We start from the raw sequence: 15,018 nt of genomic DNA, 5'->3' as shown, positions 1-15,018 counted from the left end.
AGACATCATGCCCAACCATCATTTGTACTTGTGCTTCCATAGGTTTTACAGGCAAACCATGGTTGTTTTTATTGTTACACTGAGACCATAGCTACCTTGAATGCCCCAGACTGGGGCAGAAAGGCAGGATAAATACCCTTTTAACAAATACGTGCATAAATTGCACAGAGTTGCTTGTCTGCGCTAATTTTCCATCAATTCCAATGCTCAGCTTCACAAGTGTACTCCCATATCTGTGGTGTAATAGTCCTGGAGGTGGAGCAATAGGTATATATGTGGTTTGTCAATTCAGACATGATTCCAAACCATCATTTCTATAAACTATGCTTTGCATGCAAACTCATTCAAACCATGGTTTCTCATTCAGTTTTGCAGGCTGATTGCAAATATATCACACGAAACCATCACAGATAAGCTCCCTTAACCATGGATTGACATGATGTCTAAAATGAGCCAACTTGCTTAATATTGTGTCTATATTAGCATTATATTTCTCCTCTTTCTGCAGAACTTTTTAAGAAATCAAAACAACAAGACCAATTACAACCTAGTATGTGAGACTCTTCAATTTTTGGACTGCATTTGTGGAAGTACAACGGGCGGCCTAGGACTTCTGGGCCTGTACATCAATGAGAAGAATGTAGCTCTGGTGAACCAAACACTGGAAAGCTTGACAGAATATTGCCAAGGCCCATGCCATGAAAACCAGGTAACTCAAGCAACCAGTGAAGACTCTGACTTCGATGTACATAACTCAGAATACTCCAAAACACACATAATCATTCAAAAGAGGGGGAAACTGAAGTAATCTTCTTAATAACATTAAATCATCAGATGTTTTGCATTTCATTTCCAAGGACAGCTGAAAATGCTTTTGAAAATTTGACTATAACAAGAAACCAGCAGTTTTAAAAAACAAAGTCTGGGTTTCTCTGATGTGTATTCTCAATTAATATTGATAAAGGGGTCCCTAATGGTCCAGGACTCTAATACTATATGTATTTGTTTCAGATGTTAAGGTATTTATAGGGTTTTCAGGTTGTAAGTAAGAGAACCTGGCTATCATCATCATCATTATCATCATCATCATCACCATCATCATCATTATCATCATCTCCGCATTCATTCATTCATTCATTCATTCCCAGAACATTCCTTCAGAACAACCGGTCAAGCTGGTTGTTTCAGCTGAACAACCTCAGAACGTTTCAAGTGTTCTGAGCATTCCAAGCGCCACAAATCAAGTTGATTTGTATGATAACAAGCCAACCAAGAAGCAAGGAGATCACAAGCCAATCAGAAGCCAGTGCCAAGAGCAGTCAACAAGCGAAAAACATGCCTCCTAAATGGTACTCGGAACCCTTGAAACGTTCCAGCTCAGAACTGTGTCATTCTATTCCAAGCTTGAAACAGGCCCTTCATTTGAAGGTGTTCTGTTTCGAACTTGAAACACTCGAAATGGCCCGTTTTCAATCATGGCTTCTTGACTCTGGAATTCCTTCCCCAAGGAGGCTTGGCACAAAACTTCATAAAGTTGGTGCCAGGCAAACCTCCTTGGGGGAAGGAGTTCCAGAGTAAAGGGGCCATGACTTAAAATACCCTCTCACTCATCTCCACCCCCTGAACTCCAGACAGTGGGGAGATTTGTAATAATGTCTGGGCAGGTTCATGTGGTAGTAAGTAGTTTTTCAGGTACTAGGTAAGTACAGATGCTTTGAAACGTGCCCAGAAACAGATTGGCAGCTAGTGAAGCTGTTCAGACCTGCTGAGATATTATCAAAACAGGCAGTCCGAGTTCACCACAACATTCTGTACTAACAAAAGTTTGCAAGAAGTCTTCAAAGGCAGTCCCACGTGAAGTACATTGCAATGATATAAGCTCGAGATACAGTAATCTAAACCCCAATATAAACATTAATGCTATGTATTATGGGCATGATTCAGCCAAAGTTAAGTACTTTTGATCTCATTTGTCTCAATTGGAAAGTTAAGCTTGTAAAAGAGCCTCCCCACTTCTGACAACTTTTTAAAAATCTCTAGACACATTTATTCAACCAAGCTTTTTAAACAGACTTGTGGTTTTGAATTGTTTTACGGTTTTAATTTCTGTTATAATTTGTTTGTTGCTGTAAACCACCCAGAGACGGATGTTAGGGGCTGTGTACAAATATAATTAATAAATAAATAAATAAATAAATAAGAATGAGGCTTAAGGGTTCTTGACAGCTGAATCATACAGATAATACAAAGTGATTGGTTGATAGAGACTCTCTGCCAATTAAATACCTTTCATTTAATAAAGGTGTTGATTGCAATAATACTTAGCATTTATATTATTTTTATTTATTTACACAGACAGGTGTTATTGACTGGTTAGTTTTATCCAGACATCGGGTCCTTCCCAAGGACCTGGGATGGCTGAATTTTATTATCAATGTTGTTGCTGTTATTATACAGGTGAAACTCGGAAAATTAGAATATCGTGCAAAAGTCCATTAATTTCAGTAATGCAAATTAAAAGGTGAAACTGATATATGAGACAGACGCATTACATGCAAAGCGAGATAAGTCAAGCCTTAATTTGTTATAATTGTGATGATCATGGCGTACAGCTCATGAAAACCCCAAATCCACAATCTCAGAAAATTAGAATATTACATGGAACCAAGAAGACAAGGATTGAAGAATAGAACAATATTGGACCTCTGAAAAGTATAAGCATGCATATGTATTCAGTACTTGGTTTGGGCCCCTTTTGCAGCAATTACTGCCTCAATGCGGCGTGGCGTGGATGCTATCAGCCTGTGGCACTGCTGAGGTATTATGGAAGACCAGGATGCTTCATTAGCGGCCTTCAGCAATTCTGCATTGTTTAGTCTCATGTCTCTCATCCTTCTCTTGGCAATGCCCCATAGATTCTCTATGGGGTTCAGGTCAGGCGAGTTTGCTGGCCAATCAAGCACAGTACACTGTATACTTTTCAGAGGTCCGATATTGTTCTATTCTTCAATCCTTGTCTTCTTGGTTCCATGTAATATTCTAATTTTCTGAGATTGTGGATTTGGGGTTTTCATGAGCTGTACACCATGATCATCACAATTATAACAAATTAAGGCTTGACTTATCTCGCTTTGCATGTAATGCATCTGTCTCATATATCAGTTTCACCTTTTAATTTGCTTTACTGAAATTAATGGACTTTTGCACGATATTCTAATTTTCCGAGTTTCACCTGTAGATATCGTTGCAGAATATAGGCTGTTCCCAGTAAAGTTGCTTTTTGTAATTAGCTGGTGGTGATTTCTGTGGCCCCTATGGTGCTGAGGTGCTCTTAAAGTTGTTTTAGAATTGCACTGGGTGCCAGTTACCACTGGGATTATTACCTAGGGTGCCAATTACCACTGGGATTATTTTGATCTTTTTCTGCCACAGCCTTTCAATTTCAATTTGTAGATCTTTGTATTTGGTGATTTTTTCTATTTCTTTTTCTTCTATTCTGCTATCCCCTGGTATTGCTATGTCAATTATTTTAACTTGTTTTCCTTTCTTCTTGACTACAGTTATATCTTGTGTATTGTGTGGCAGATGTTTGTCTGTTTGTAGTCGGAAGTCCCATAATATTTTTGCATCTTCATTTTCTTCAACCTTTTCAATTTTATGGTCCCACCAATTTTTGGCTACAGGTAGCTTGTATTTTTTGCAGATGTTCCAGTGTATCATCCCTGCTACCTTGTCACACCTTTGTTTGTAGTCAGTCTGTGTGATCTTTTGACAACAGCTGATTAGGTGGTCCACGGTTTCATCTGCTTCTTTACAAAGGCGGCACTTGCTGTTTGTTGTGGATTTTTCGACTTTTGCTCTTATTGCATTTGTTCTTAGTGCCTGTTCTTGTGCAGCCAGTATTAAACCCTCTGTTTCTTTCTTCAAGTTGCCATTCTTAAGCCATTGCCCGGTCTTGGTGATGTCTGATTTTCCACTTATATTGTTCAAATATTGACCATGCAGTGGCTTATTTTTCCAGTTTTCTGCTCGGTTCTTGACTTGTTCTTTCTTGTAGGCCTGCTTTGTTTGATTGGTGTTGAATAGTTTCTCGTTCTTGACCTTTTGAAGTGCATCTTCTTCACTGTCCTTGATATATTCTTCAAGGCCTCTTTTCTCCTCCTCTACTGTTTGATGGACTTGCAGCATTCCTCTTCCACCTGAGCTGCGAGGGAGGTATAGCCTATCGACATCACTGTGGGGGTGCAGAGCATGATTGATGGTCATGATTTTCCTGGTCTTACGATCCAGCGTCTCTAGCTCTGCCTGGGTCCTGTCTATTATTCCTGCAGTGTACCTGATAACAGATATAGTCCAGGTGTTTATGGCTTGTATGGTGTTCCCGCCATTGAGTTTGGACTTGAGGATTTTTCTAACTCTTCTGATGTATTCACTTCTAATTTTTCTTTTAACTTCAGTGTGTGCAATGTTATCAGCCTGGAGTATGCCCAAGTATTTGTAATGTTCTTTCTCTTCCAGGTTCTTGATCTTGCTTCCATTGGGCAGTTCTATTCCTTCTGTTTTTGTTATTTTCCCTCTGTTCATTATTAATGCAGCACACTTGTCTAGTCCAAACTCCATTGCTATATCGCTACTGAATATACAGACAGTGTTTAACAGTGATTCGATTTCTGACTGGGACTCTCCATACAACTTCAGATTGTCCATGTACAGCAGATGGTTGATTTTACTTGATGTTTTAGATGTTTGGTATCCGAGGCCTGTTTTGTTTAGTATTTGTGAAAGTGGAGTCATGGCGATCACAAACAACAGAGGGGATAGTGAGTCCCCTTGGAAAATGCCTCTTCTAATGCTAACCTGTCCAAGTGTCTCATTGATTGTTAACTGTGTACTCCACATGCTCATTGCTTTTTAAAATAAATATCTGAATGTTTTTGCTGACACCCGTTGTTTCTAAACATTTTAGTATCCATGTGTGAGGCAATGAGTCAAAGGCTTTCTTGTAGTCAATCCATGCAACACTTAGATTGGTTTTTCTTCTCTTGCAATTTTCTAAAATCATTTTGTCAATCAGCAGCTGGTCTTTTGTTCCTCTGGTATTCGGGCAATTTCCTTTCTGTTCAACTGGAAGCTGTTTGTTAGTTAATAAGTGTTGCATCACTTCATCTGCTATTATTCCAGTTAATAATTTGAACATGGTTGGCAGGCAGGTTATCGGTCTATAATTACTTGGAACTGCACCTTTTGCTGGGTCTTTCATTATGAGATGAGTTTTCCCAGTTGTTGGCCATTGTTCAATATCACCTCCTTGCAAAATGTGATTGAACTGTTTTGATAGTTGTTTATGAAGGCTTGTTAGGTGTTTAAGCCAAAAGCCATGCAGTTCATCGTCACCTGGTGCAGTCCAATTTTTAATTTTCTTTGCTCTTTCACTTATTAATTCCGGTGTTATTATTAGATCTTGCATTTGTTGGTTACATTTTTCGACCTCTTTCATCCAGCCTGCTTTTTTATTATAATCTATTGGATTGTCCCATAATTTTCCCCAAAATTGCACGGTTTATTTGGTGTTTCTACGTTTCTTGCAGTTTCTCCTTCTAGGCTTTGGTAGAAACGTCTCTGATTCGACTGGAATTGGAGATTCTGCCTGTGTTGTGTAATTCTGGCTTCGTATCTGCTAATCTTCTTTGACACTGCTGTTATTTGCTGCTTTATTATTTCCAGGACTTCTCTAATTTTCCTTGAATCTAGGTGGTATTTTTGGATCAGATACTGTTTGGCGTTTTCATTCTTCCTCTTCTTGTCTTTCATATCTTTCAATTTACTAGCATCTGAGCTAAGCCTGGCGATTTTATTTTCTTCTTCTTCTTCTTCTTCTTCTTCTTCTTATTATTATTATTAATAATAATAATTTGATTTCTATACCGCCCTTCCAAAAATGACTCAGGGCGGTTTACAGAGAAATAATAAATAAAGAAGATGGATCCCTATCCACAAAGGGCTCACGCTCTAAAAGAAATATAAGATAGACACTAGCAACAGTCACTGGAGGTACTGTGCTGGGGGTGGATAGGGCCAGTTAGTCTTCCCCTGTTCAATAAAGAGTATCACCACATTAAAAGGTGCCTCTTTGCCAAGTTAGCCGGGATTATTATATTACTCTTTTTAATGTTGTTTGTATTCTATACAGTATCTTTTATGTTTTATTGTTTTGAAGTTAGTCCCAGTGGGGAACCTGTATAGAATGTGTGGGGTGGAGTCAGAAAGGAAGAGGGAGGGAAAAGAGAAGGAGAAAATTGAGTTGGTTTTGAATAAATTCTTTAGTTAAATCTATATAAGATCACTTTATGTTGTCAGGGAAGCAGCTATAGAACAGTGTTCAAAGCAAATCACACACATTGTCTCAGTAATGCAGGATAGTGGATTACTTTCTGCACAGTTTTGCTCTGATTGAGATTTCATTTGCTGGAGCTGCTGCAGAATAAACAAGAACTCAAATATTAAGATTAATTATTTTTGTAATTGTTTTAAAATTTGACAGTCTTAATGAGAAGAGTGAGGCACTAATTTTATACATAAATAAAATTGGATCAGGCTCAAGGCCCATCTAGTCCAGCATCCTGTTTCACACAGTGGCCCATCAGATGCCACTGGAAGCCTACAGGCAGGAGTTGAGTGCGTGCCCTCTCTCCTGCTGTTACTCCCCTGCAACTGTCTTTGAGGCTGGAGGTGGCCTATAGCCCTCTGACTAGTAGCCGCTGATAGACCTCTCCTCCATGAAGTTATCCAAACCCCATCCAGGTTGTGAGCTGTCACCACATCATGTGGCAGAGAATTCCACAAGTTGATTATGTGTTGTGTGAAAAGGTACTTCTGTTTTTTGGTCCTAAATTTTCTGGCAATCAATTTCATGGGCTATTGTTATGTGAGAGGGAGAAGAATTTCTCTCTATCCACCTTCTTCATACCCAGCATGATTTTATAGACCTCTATCGTGTCTCCCTACAGTCGTCTTTTTTCTAAACTAAAGAGCCCAGGTGCTGTAGCCTTGCCTTATAAGAAAGGTGCTCTAGGCCCCTGATCATCTTGGTTGCCCTCTTCTGCACCTTTTCCAGTTCTACAATGTCCTCTTTTAGATGTGGTGACCAGAACTGTACGCAGTGCTCCAGGTGTGACCATACCATAGTTTTGTATAAGGGCATTATAATACTGGCAGTTTTATTTTAAATCCCCTTCCTAATGAACTCTAGCATGGAATTGGCCTTTTTCACAGCTGCTGCACATTGAGTGGACACTTTCAACGAGCTGTCCACCATGACCCCAAGATCTCAAATACATAAATAAAATCACATGAACTATGTGGAGGAGAGTTTGAAATTCGTTAATCTTTTAGGAGGTATCAGTTCATATGTGTAGGTTAAATTCAGACATATTGCATCACAAAATGTCATGAACTGTTCATAAAATTACTTTACCATCTGCAAATAAGCTGAAAGAGTCAGATTCTATTAATGTCAAGTGAAAGGAAAAGAAAGGCTATAAACTGAGCCCTTGGTTTCCTTATTATGTGCAGCTTTTAATATGTCTATCTCTAAGAAAAAAGTTGAAGTAATGGAGAAGAAGATTTTCATTCAGTGTCTAGACACTGATTCAGAAACTGATCAAGTTATCTGTGGCCACAAAGGACACACACATACACACCCTTGTGTCTGAAAATGTGTATTGTTTGTTGTATGCAACAGTGGTTTATGTATTTATTTATATTTTCTAGACTTGCATAGCTACACATGAATCTAATGGCATAGACATTATCATTGCCCTGATCCTGAATGATATCAACCCTCTTGGAAAATACCGCATGGACCTAGTGCTTCAGCTGAAGGTACAACATTGAAGTATCCACTCATTTAAGGCTCTTATTTAGCCCAGTACTTTAAACTGATGTGTATATATGATTTCACAGCAGTGAAATTTTAGCTGCATTTCAGTATTACACTGGACTTCAGGGAGATACTGAAGATACTTTGCTGCTGCGGAGGCCTAGACCTGCTCCCATTAGTATCCCAGCATATCCTTTGCGTGAGGCCTGATGCATATATTTGCCAAAGTGTGTATACTGAATGCATGTGAGCCAGAGTAGTTCCCTGCCCGCTCTCATCTTCTCAGCTATTGCACATACATGAAGTGACCAGATTTTACACAACAAAAAATGCAAGCAGTATAAAATCTTATCTAATAAAGAAAGCACCCTCAGTAATCTCAAGTAAAGCAAGGGTCATTAATCCACAAAATAGATTTTAACTGTGCATTAATTCGTGTTTGTGTCTTCAGAACAATGCCTCCAAGCTTTTGCTAGCGATTATGGAAAGCAGGCATGACAGTGAGAACGCAGAAAGAATCCTTTTCAACATGAGACCAAGAGAGCTGGTGAGTAAATATTTGTAATTTTCATAAGCTTTATAATTGAAAATAGCACCATTATTTTTTTTCAAATGTATGATTTGATATTAATAGTTTGGGGAGCTAAAAAATGACTACGTGATACATCGATGGTATCACTAATACACAAACAATTCTTTAAACAGGTCAAGCATGCATATTTATTTTTATCATCATTCCAAGCACTTTTTTGGTGATCGTTTTCTTGAGTAAATTACCATAAATGAGCAAGCTTTCTGAGAGAACATTACAAACTGAGAACCTGTTTGGTTTGTGATATAAACCTAACCATACAAACAGATTTAAATTAAATAAAGCATACTTTTGCTGTTGTGTGTTTTTTTCAAAAGAGAACTGCACTGTCCAAAGGATGCAGTGTGGGTAGCAGCTGCATGCGCGGCGGCCAGTTGCATGGTCAGCAACCATGCTGACCATTCAAATGTGCATTCTGGCATCGCACACAGGGACAGCCGGGAGATGCCCTACCGGCATGTGAAGATATTTGGGAGGAACTGCTGCCAGTCTGTGAAGACAATACTGAGCTAGATAGACCAATGGTCTGACTCAGTATATGGCAGCTTCCTATGTTCCTAATGCCAGGATTACAGAAGTGGCGGCGAGTGGGGGGAGGAGCAGGTATGGACCTGCTCTCCTCCTTGTTAAAGGGGCTGTGGAAGCCCTCATTTTAAAAGGGACTGTGTTGGTGATTCACCAAATCATGTTTCAGCACATCCCTTATCTTTTTGTAATGCTTACAACAACTCAGTAAGGTAGATCAGTATTATTAATCTCGTAATATAGATTGGAGAGGCAGTTTGAGCCTGAGAGGGAGTGGCTTGCCTACGGTCACCTAGGGATCGCATGGCAGAGCTGACATTTGAACCACAGACTGTATAATTCATAGCTCATCTTCTTAGCTAGTTTGCCGCACCATGGCTCATGAAAAGTTATGCTAGCCCCATGAGATCTGCTTTTTGGTCAGTGACTCCCATGCAGTTGGAGAAATGTTTAAATGGTACAGACATATAGGTGGGACCCAATCTCAGTCAGCCCCTGCCCACTTGCTTGGGTCATGTAAATTTTACTTCAGCCATGTGCAGCCACTTACAAAGAAGCAATTTGCAGGTGATGTTTAAAGGGCCACATCATTCATTCATTCGATTTCTATACCGCCCTTCCAAAAATGGCTCAGGGTGGTTTACACAGAGAAATAATAAATAAATAAGATGGCTCCCTGTCCCCAAAGGGCTCACCATCTAAAAAGAAACATAAGATAGATACCAGCAACAGTCACTGGAAGTACTGTGCTGGGGGTGGATAGGGCCAGTTACCCTCCCCTTGCTAAATAAAGAGAATCACCACATTAAAAGGTACCTCTTTGCCAAGTTAGCAGGGGTTCCCCTACATCAGTTCCCCTAAACTCACTGAAACATCTTGAGAATGCCCCTCCATTTTCACTACCTGTGAACTGGACAATAAAAAATGAGCGGGCACTTTCATACCAGCACTGCAGAAGACTCATTTACCTATGTCTCATGCAGAAATGAGTTATTGTTGGAGCCAATCTTCCTGGCTTTTCAATGATTCTCCATTTCCAAGATGGCCTCTGTTAAAAATTAGTTGCGTTAATGATTTAATGCTCCAAATAGCTCCCATTCACAGTGCACATACAGCACCAAGATTTCTCATTAAATCAGCATTTAGTGAAAACACTTGCAAAACTGTGGAAAAGAAACTTCAGTTTCTTTTCCTGTAACTCTTCAGTTCACCCCATCAACTTCTAAAGAATCAATTGTCAATTCTAACCCCCTACCCCCACCCCAGCGAGGAAAGACCAAACAAGTTCCATATCTATGCAATGAAAGAAATATTACCTGACCTTTACAAATTATTTATATCTCTAGAGGCAAGCAGTTGGATACTCCTACTGATCAGCAGCTTAGAAATGAAGGATTTTACTGTCTACCTCTTTGTTAGTTGTTATCTTTTAATGAGTTACCCTTTATATTGTGATTTTTGTACCACTTCTCTTAGTTTGGAAAGTTAATGTAATTACATGGCCTCTCTTAAATTGGTTGATGAGATTTGTCCACATCTGTTTGGACCATGAAGAGTTAACTGGCACATTGTCAACATCAATGTTTTCCCTGTAAATTGGACGTTTCTTGTTTTCAAGGTGGATGTAATGATAAACGCATATAATCAGGGTCTAGAGAGTGACCACGAGGAGGAAAGCAGTGATGACAGTATTTCGCCAAAAGATGTTGGACATAATATCTACATATTAGCACATCAGGTATGCCTTGTGAATGCTTTGGTTGATTTCTTTGAATTGAAAGTTATCCTGAAAATTGAGGAGCTGCAATGAATTCAAATGCTATTGTTACATTCCTTCCTTCCCCCTTCCCTTCCTTGTTCAAATGCCTGCCAATGTGCTTCCCAGACTGTGCCTAGTAAATATATATTTGTTGTCACTTATATTAGACAGCAGCAATATAGGAAGGTGCTGGAAATGGATGCTCACTTCAGTGGCAACGGCAAAGGCATCATCTCATACTGCATGGGAGGAAGGCAATAGTAAAAATAGTAAAGCCGCCTTGGGGTTTTCTTAATGAAAGGCGGGGTATAAATTTAACAACAATTTTAAAAAAACACCACTATTGTATTCTCCCAAGAAAACCACATGGCTCTGTGGTCGCCAGGAGTTGACACCAACTCGATGGCACAATCTTTCCTTTCTTTTCCTTATGATTCACATGTCAAGCACCCTGAAAAATAGCTCATAGGAACACAGAAGGAATTCAAGTGGAGGAATTTGGACACTATTACATTGTTGATTGCATCATAGGAAGTGCAATGGAGTCTGAAAGAACTTGTAATTGGGCTTTGAAATAGCTGGGCTATTCTCTGTCTCTTTAGAAAAATAGTTTGATTAGCCACTGGGTTTTATTCACAACTGGGCTTGCAGTTGTGAATCAAACCCAGAGGGGTTTGTTCACCCCTAGACAAAGAGTGGATCAGTTTATACACCCAATCACTGGCTGATATCATTATTTCAAGAGGAAGGCTTATATTGAGTGCAATTAGATTGACTTTTTAAAAATTTCTGTGAGTTTGGATGGTACCCCAACTTATTGTGACTGACCAAATATGATGATTCTGTCCATGAGATCGTTAATGAATATGAGGTTACTCCTATTTTAATATTTCCTAAGTATTGGCCAGGTAGTGTAGTCAGCAGTACAATTCAACTAAGGCCAAACACTGGAAGTCCTTCATTAATACTTAGGCGTCCATTCTCATCGCTCAACTCTTGCACCTCTTGGTATTGTTGTTGTTGTTTTATTTCTTACATTTCTATACTGCTCCATATAAAAAAAAGTCCCTGGGCAGTTCACAATCTAAAAGCCATTAAAACATTATATTGTATTATTATGGTTTGTTTGTTTGTTTGTTTGTTTGTTTGTTTTAATGAATTGTATTTAGTAATAAAATCGACACAATAAGAAATCTAAGAAATAAGAAATTATAATAAATCAGTGCAGATGATTGGACTTATCCAGATCCACAGTCTTCTTGGCCTTACTCAACAAGGGGCTGGACAGATTTTTTTTTGTTTGGGCAGGAGAGATTATTTTTTATCCTGTTTATCTGGCCAAGTCTCTAAGGAGCTTGAGTTTGTGTATATGTAGTTAATTCTCACAATATGAGGTGTAATCCTCACAAGAAAAACCTTGGTCAGTAGTCTAAGTGGCAAGATAATGGCAAGATAATAACCAAAATAATGGTTTAAGTGGTGAGATAATAATGGTTATCTAAAGAGCTTCTTGAACCAAGGTCTCACGTTTTAATCAAATACCATATAATCTATTGTAGCACACTGATTATACCAGTAACTTGTGAGGCAACATTAGGCATTACAAAAAGGCCTGAGCATATTGATGCATGGGCATTTTGTCTCAGCAAGACAGCAAGAAAAAATGCATGTAGGTTTAGATGAGGAATTTTTGTTTCTCAGAGACTGGATGCTTTCTGCAACCAATTACTGAGGCTGTTTTAATTATACAGAGAATTCAGATATGAAAAAGGCTGTGCTTTGTCACAATCCAATTCTGTTGCTTAACAGATCTTCTTTCCTTTTAGTAAAATATTACTGTGAATATTTTAAAAATTCCAAAATTTCTATGGCCAAAGAATGTAACCAAAACTTCTATACTGGCTTAAGTTCAAAATATAAATCCATAGTTTAAGAAGGCAGCTGTTTACACTACTAGTTTTTTTAAAAAATCTTCGTAATATCACCCCAAATGTCCAGTCTTAAAACATTCCTGTTAATGTTGAACCCCAAGTCCACTCAAAATTAAGAAGTCAAAGCAATCAATCAATCAATCTTTATTACGGTCCCAGACCAGCACAAGAATAAAAGCATACAAGGGCATGGAAAAAGCATCAAATGCTAAAAATATATCACAATGTAAAATATCATTATTAGCCAATTACTGCCCTCCAATAAAATACTGGTACAATAAAACTACAAACTACATAGCTTATAAAGCCACTATGTCTTATGAAATAGGGGGAAAAAAGAAGAACGCTTAGAAAGCTTCTCAATAAAAGGTTAAAAGGCTAAAAATATTAAATGTGAGACAGTATGTATAGAACAGATTTAAGAAAAATTAAAGATATACAGTTTATAAAATAAGTGTAAAAACCAGTATGTGGGTTAAAACAGTATGTATAAAAGAACTGAGCAGACAAGCTAAAGTCTGAGTCTTAACTGAGCAGAAGGCTAAAGACTGAAGTTAACAGTTAAGGAAAGCAGTAGCATGGTTATAAACTAGCAGTCAAGGTCTGATGAATCTTACACGCTGCCACACAGAACTTGGCAGTGTTGTATGTGAAGGCCCAGTCTTCATCCTCTAGGAGCATCCAGGTGTAGGCTCGGGTTGATTCCAGAGTACTTGCCCAGTAATGGAAGTAAGAGCTTGCCCCCAATGTCTTGATAAAAGGGCAGGAGAGGAGTACATGCTCTGTGGTTTCGATCTCCGCATTGTCACAAGGACAAAGCCTCTGCAAGAGTGGAACCTTATTATATTTGCCCTCTAGAACAGCGGAAAGTAGGGTGTGACAGCAGGCAAGGGTAAAGGCTCTTCTGTGGCTTGGGATCTCCAGTTGTGTCAAGTATTCAGCAGGAGAGGAGATGTATTTCAGTCTTTCCGAGGTTAAGAAAGTTGGGCCCCTGCTTAGGTCGACGTGCCTCTCCGTGTCCATGATCTTCTGCATGATGGCTGCTTTCATCCGATCACGGCCCATAGCAAGTAGGAGAGGAGGAGAAAATCCCAATAATGCCACTTTAGTCCAGCTGGCTTGTTTCCATGAGGATTGAAATTTGTCCTGTAGGGTCAGCGGGGCCAGGTCCAGTGGTTAAGAACAGCCATCCACATTCTGGCCTCAACCTTTAGCATACTGTAGGGTGGCAATAGAGACGCAGCGTGGCACTTGAAGAGCTGCTCTTAAAAAATTGGATTGGACTCGCTCTAACATGGTAATATTGGAGGGGCCCACTGGGTGAGCACCATAGAGGAGTTGTGCTAGAGGCTTGGCCTCCAATAGCTTAAGTGCTGCAGGAAGGTATTGGCCACCTCTAGTCCATGAAAAAAAGAAGTCAAAGCAGTCTCCCTTTCTTCATTAAAGGAAAACCCTGTTATCTGCGGGGGTTCCAGGTTAGCTTCCTAGACTAAAAAGAAAAAAAGAAAAAGCCAAAAATCAGCCCAAAACTGTGGAATTGGGCCAAAGGTATAGTGCCCTACCATGCTCCACTGGCCTTCAAGAATCCAAGGATGCCCCCCATGAGTTGAAAAGTCACCAAAATTTGGCAGAAAATCATGGGGGTTTGGGCTGTTTTTTTTTTTTTTAATGAGCCAGAAATTACCTCAGAGGTCATTTCTGGCCACCCCTGTCCCAAAGATACGTGAGTTTAACCCCTTTTGCCATTTTTTTTCTGTGTATACCAAGGTTGGGTGTCCATTACCTGACTGCAGATACGTGAAACCGTGGATGGTGAATCCGTGAATAATGAGGTTTTCCTGTATATCCCAATATTTGTATAAGTTAACCTGCAAAGCCAGGTTGAAATCTTTGTCCCAACATACAACCAAGGACTACAATAAATCATACTGCCCTAGCCCTAGTAATCTGTTCATGAGAAATTCTGGCTTTGGACATAATAAAAGAACTCTTGACCACCATACTCTTGCCACATGTATCTTTTCAGTCATTCTGATCTTGAAAGGATGTGGCTCTTGAACCCTGAGTAACTTCATCTTCATCATAGTCCTTGCTCTGCTTCCCATAATTTAGTCCTGCATAACTCATGACCCACCAAGTTAAACACAGTGTGGTACCCATACTCAGCAATAAAGCTCTTGCTTCCAACCTGGGACTGAAAAGTGTTGTCAGGCACCTGACAGGCCATCATTTATGTCCTTGATGCATTTGTCTGGGCAGTGTTTTGCTTGGTGTGTCAAAAGTTCTGCAAGCCTGACACAGTAATATAGTATACCATAGGCTTTTTGTTCAA

At 39.3% G+C, this 15,018-nt stretch overlaps 1 protein-coding gene across 8 annotated transcripts in view; it reads left to right on the top strand.

The window, feature by feature from the left end:
* Positions 1-15,018, top strand: part of ITPR2 (inositol 1,4,5-trisphosphate receptor type 2) — a 352,451-nt gene that overhangs the window by 244,782 nt on the left and 92,651 nt on the right. For all 8 annotated transcript variants that reach the window (XM_053252991.1, XM_053252992.1, XM_053252990.1 and 5 more), the window contains 4 exons: positions 509-709; positions 7,771-7,881; positions 8,331-8,426; positions 10,615-10,734. In XM_053252991.1, coding sequence (XP_053108966.1) covers positions 509-709; positions 7,771-7,881; positions 8,331-8,426; positions 10,615-10,734 — 528 coding nt within the window. The remainder of the gene's footprint in view (positions 1-508; positions 710-7,770; positions 7,882-8,330; positions 8,427-10,614; positions 10,735-15,018) is intronic.

Source organism: Hemicordylus capensis, chromosome 5, assembly GCF_027244095.1.
Source record: "Hemicordylus capensis ecotype Gifberg chromosome 5, rHemCap1.1.pri, whole genome shotgun sequence".
In the NCBI taxonomy this organism is placed as follows: domain Eukaryota; kingdom Metazoa; phylum Chordata; class Lepidosauria; order Squamata; family Cordylidae; genus Hemicordylus; species Hemicordylus capensis.
Note: the sequence above shows the minus strand (reverse complement) of the source record. Positions and strands in the feature narration are given on the sequence as shown.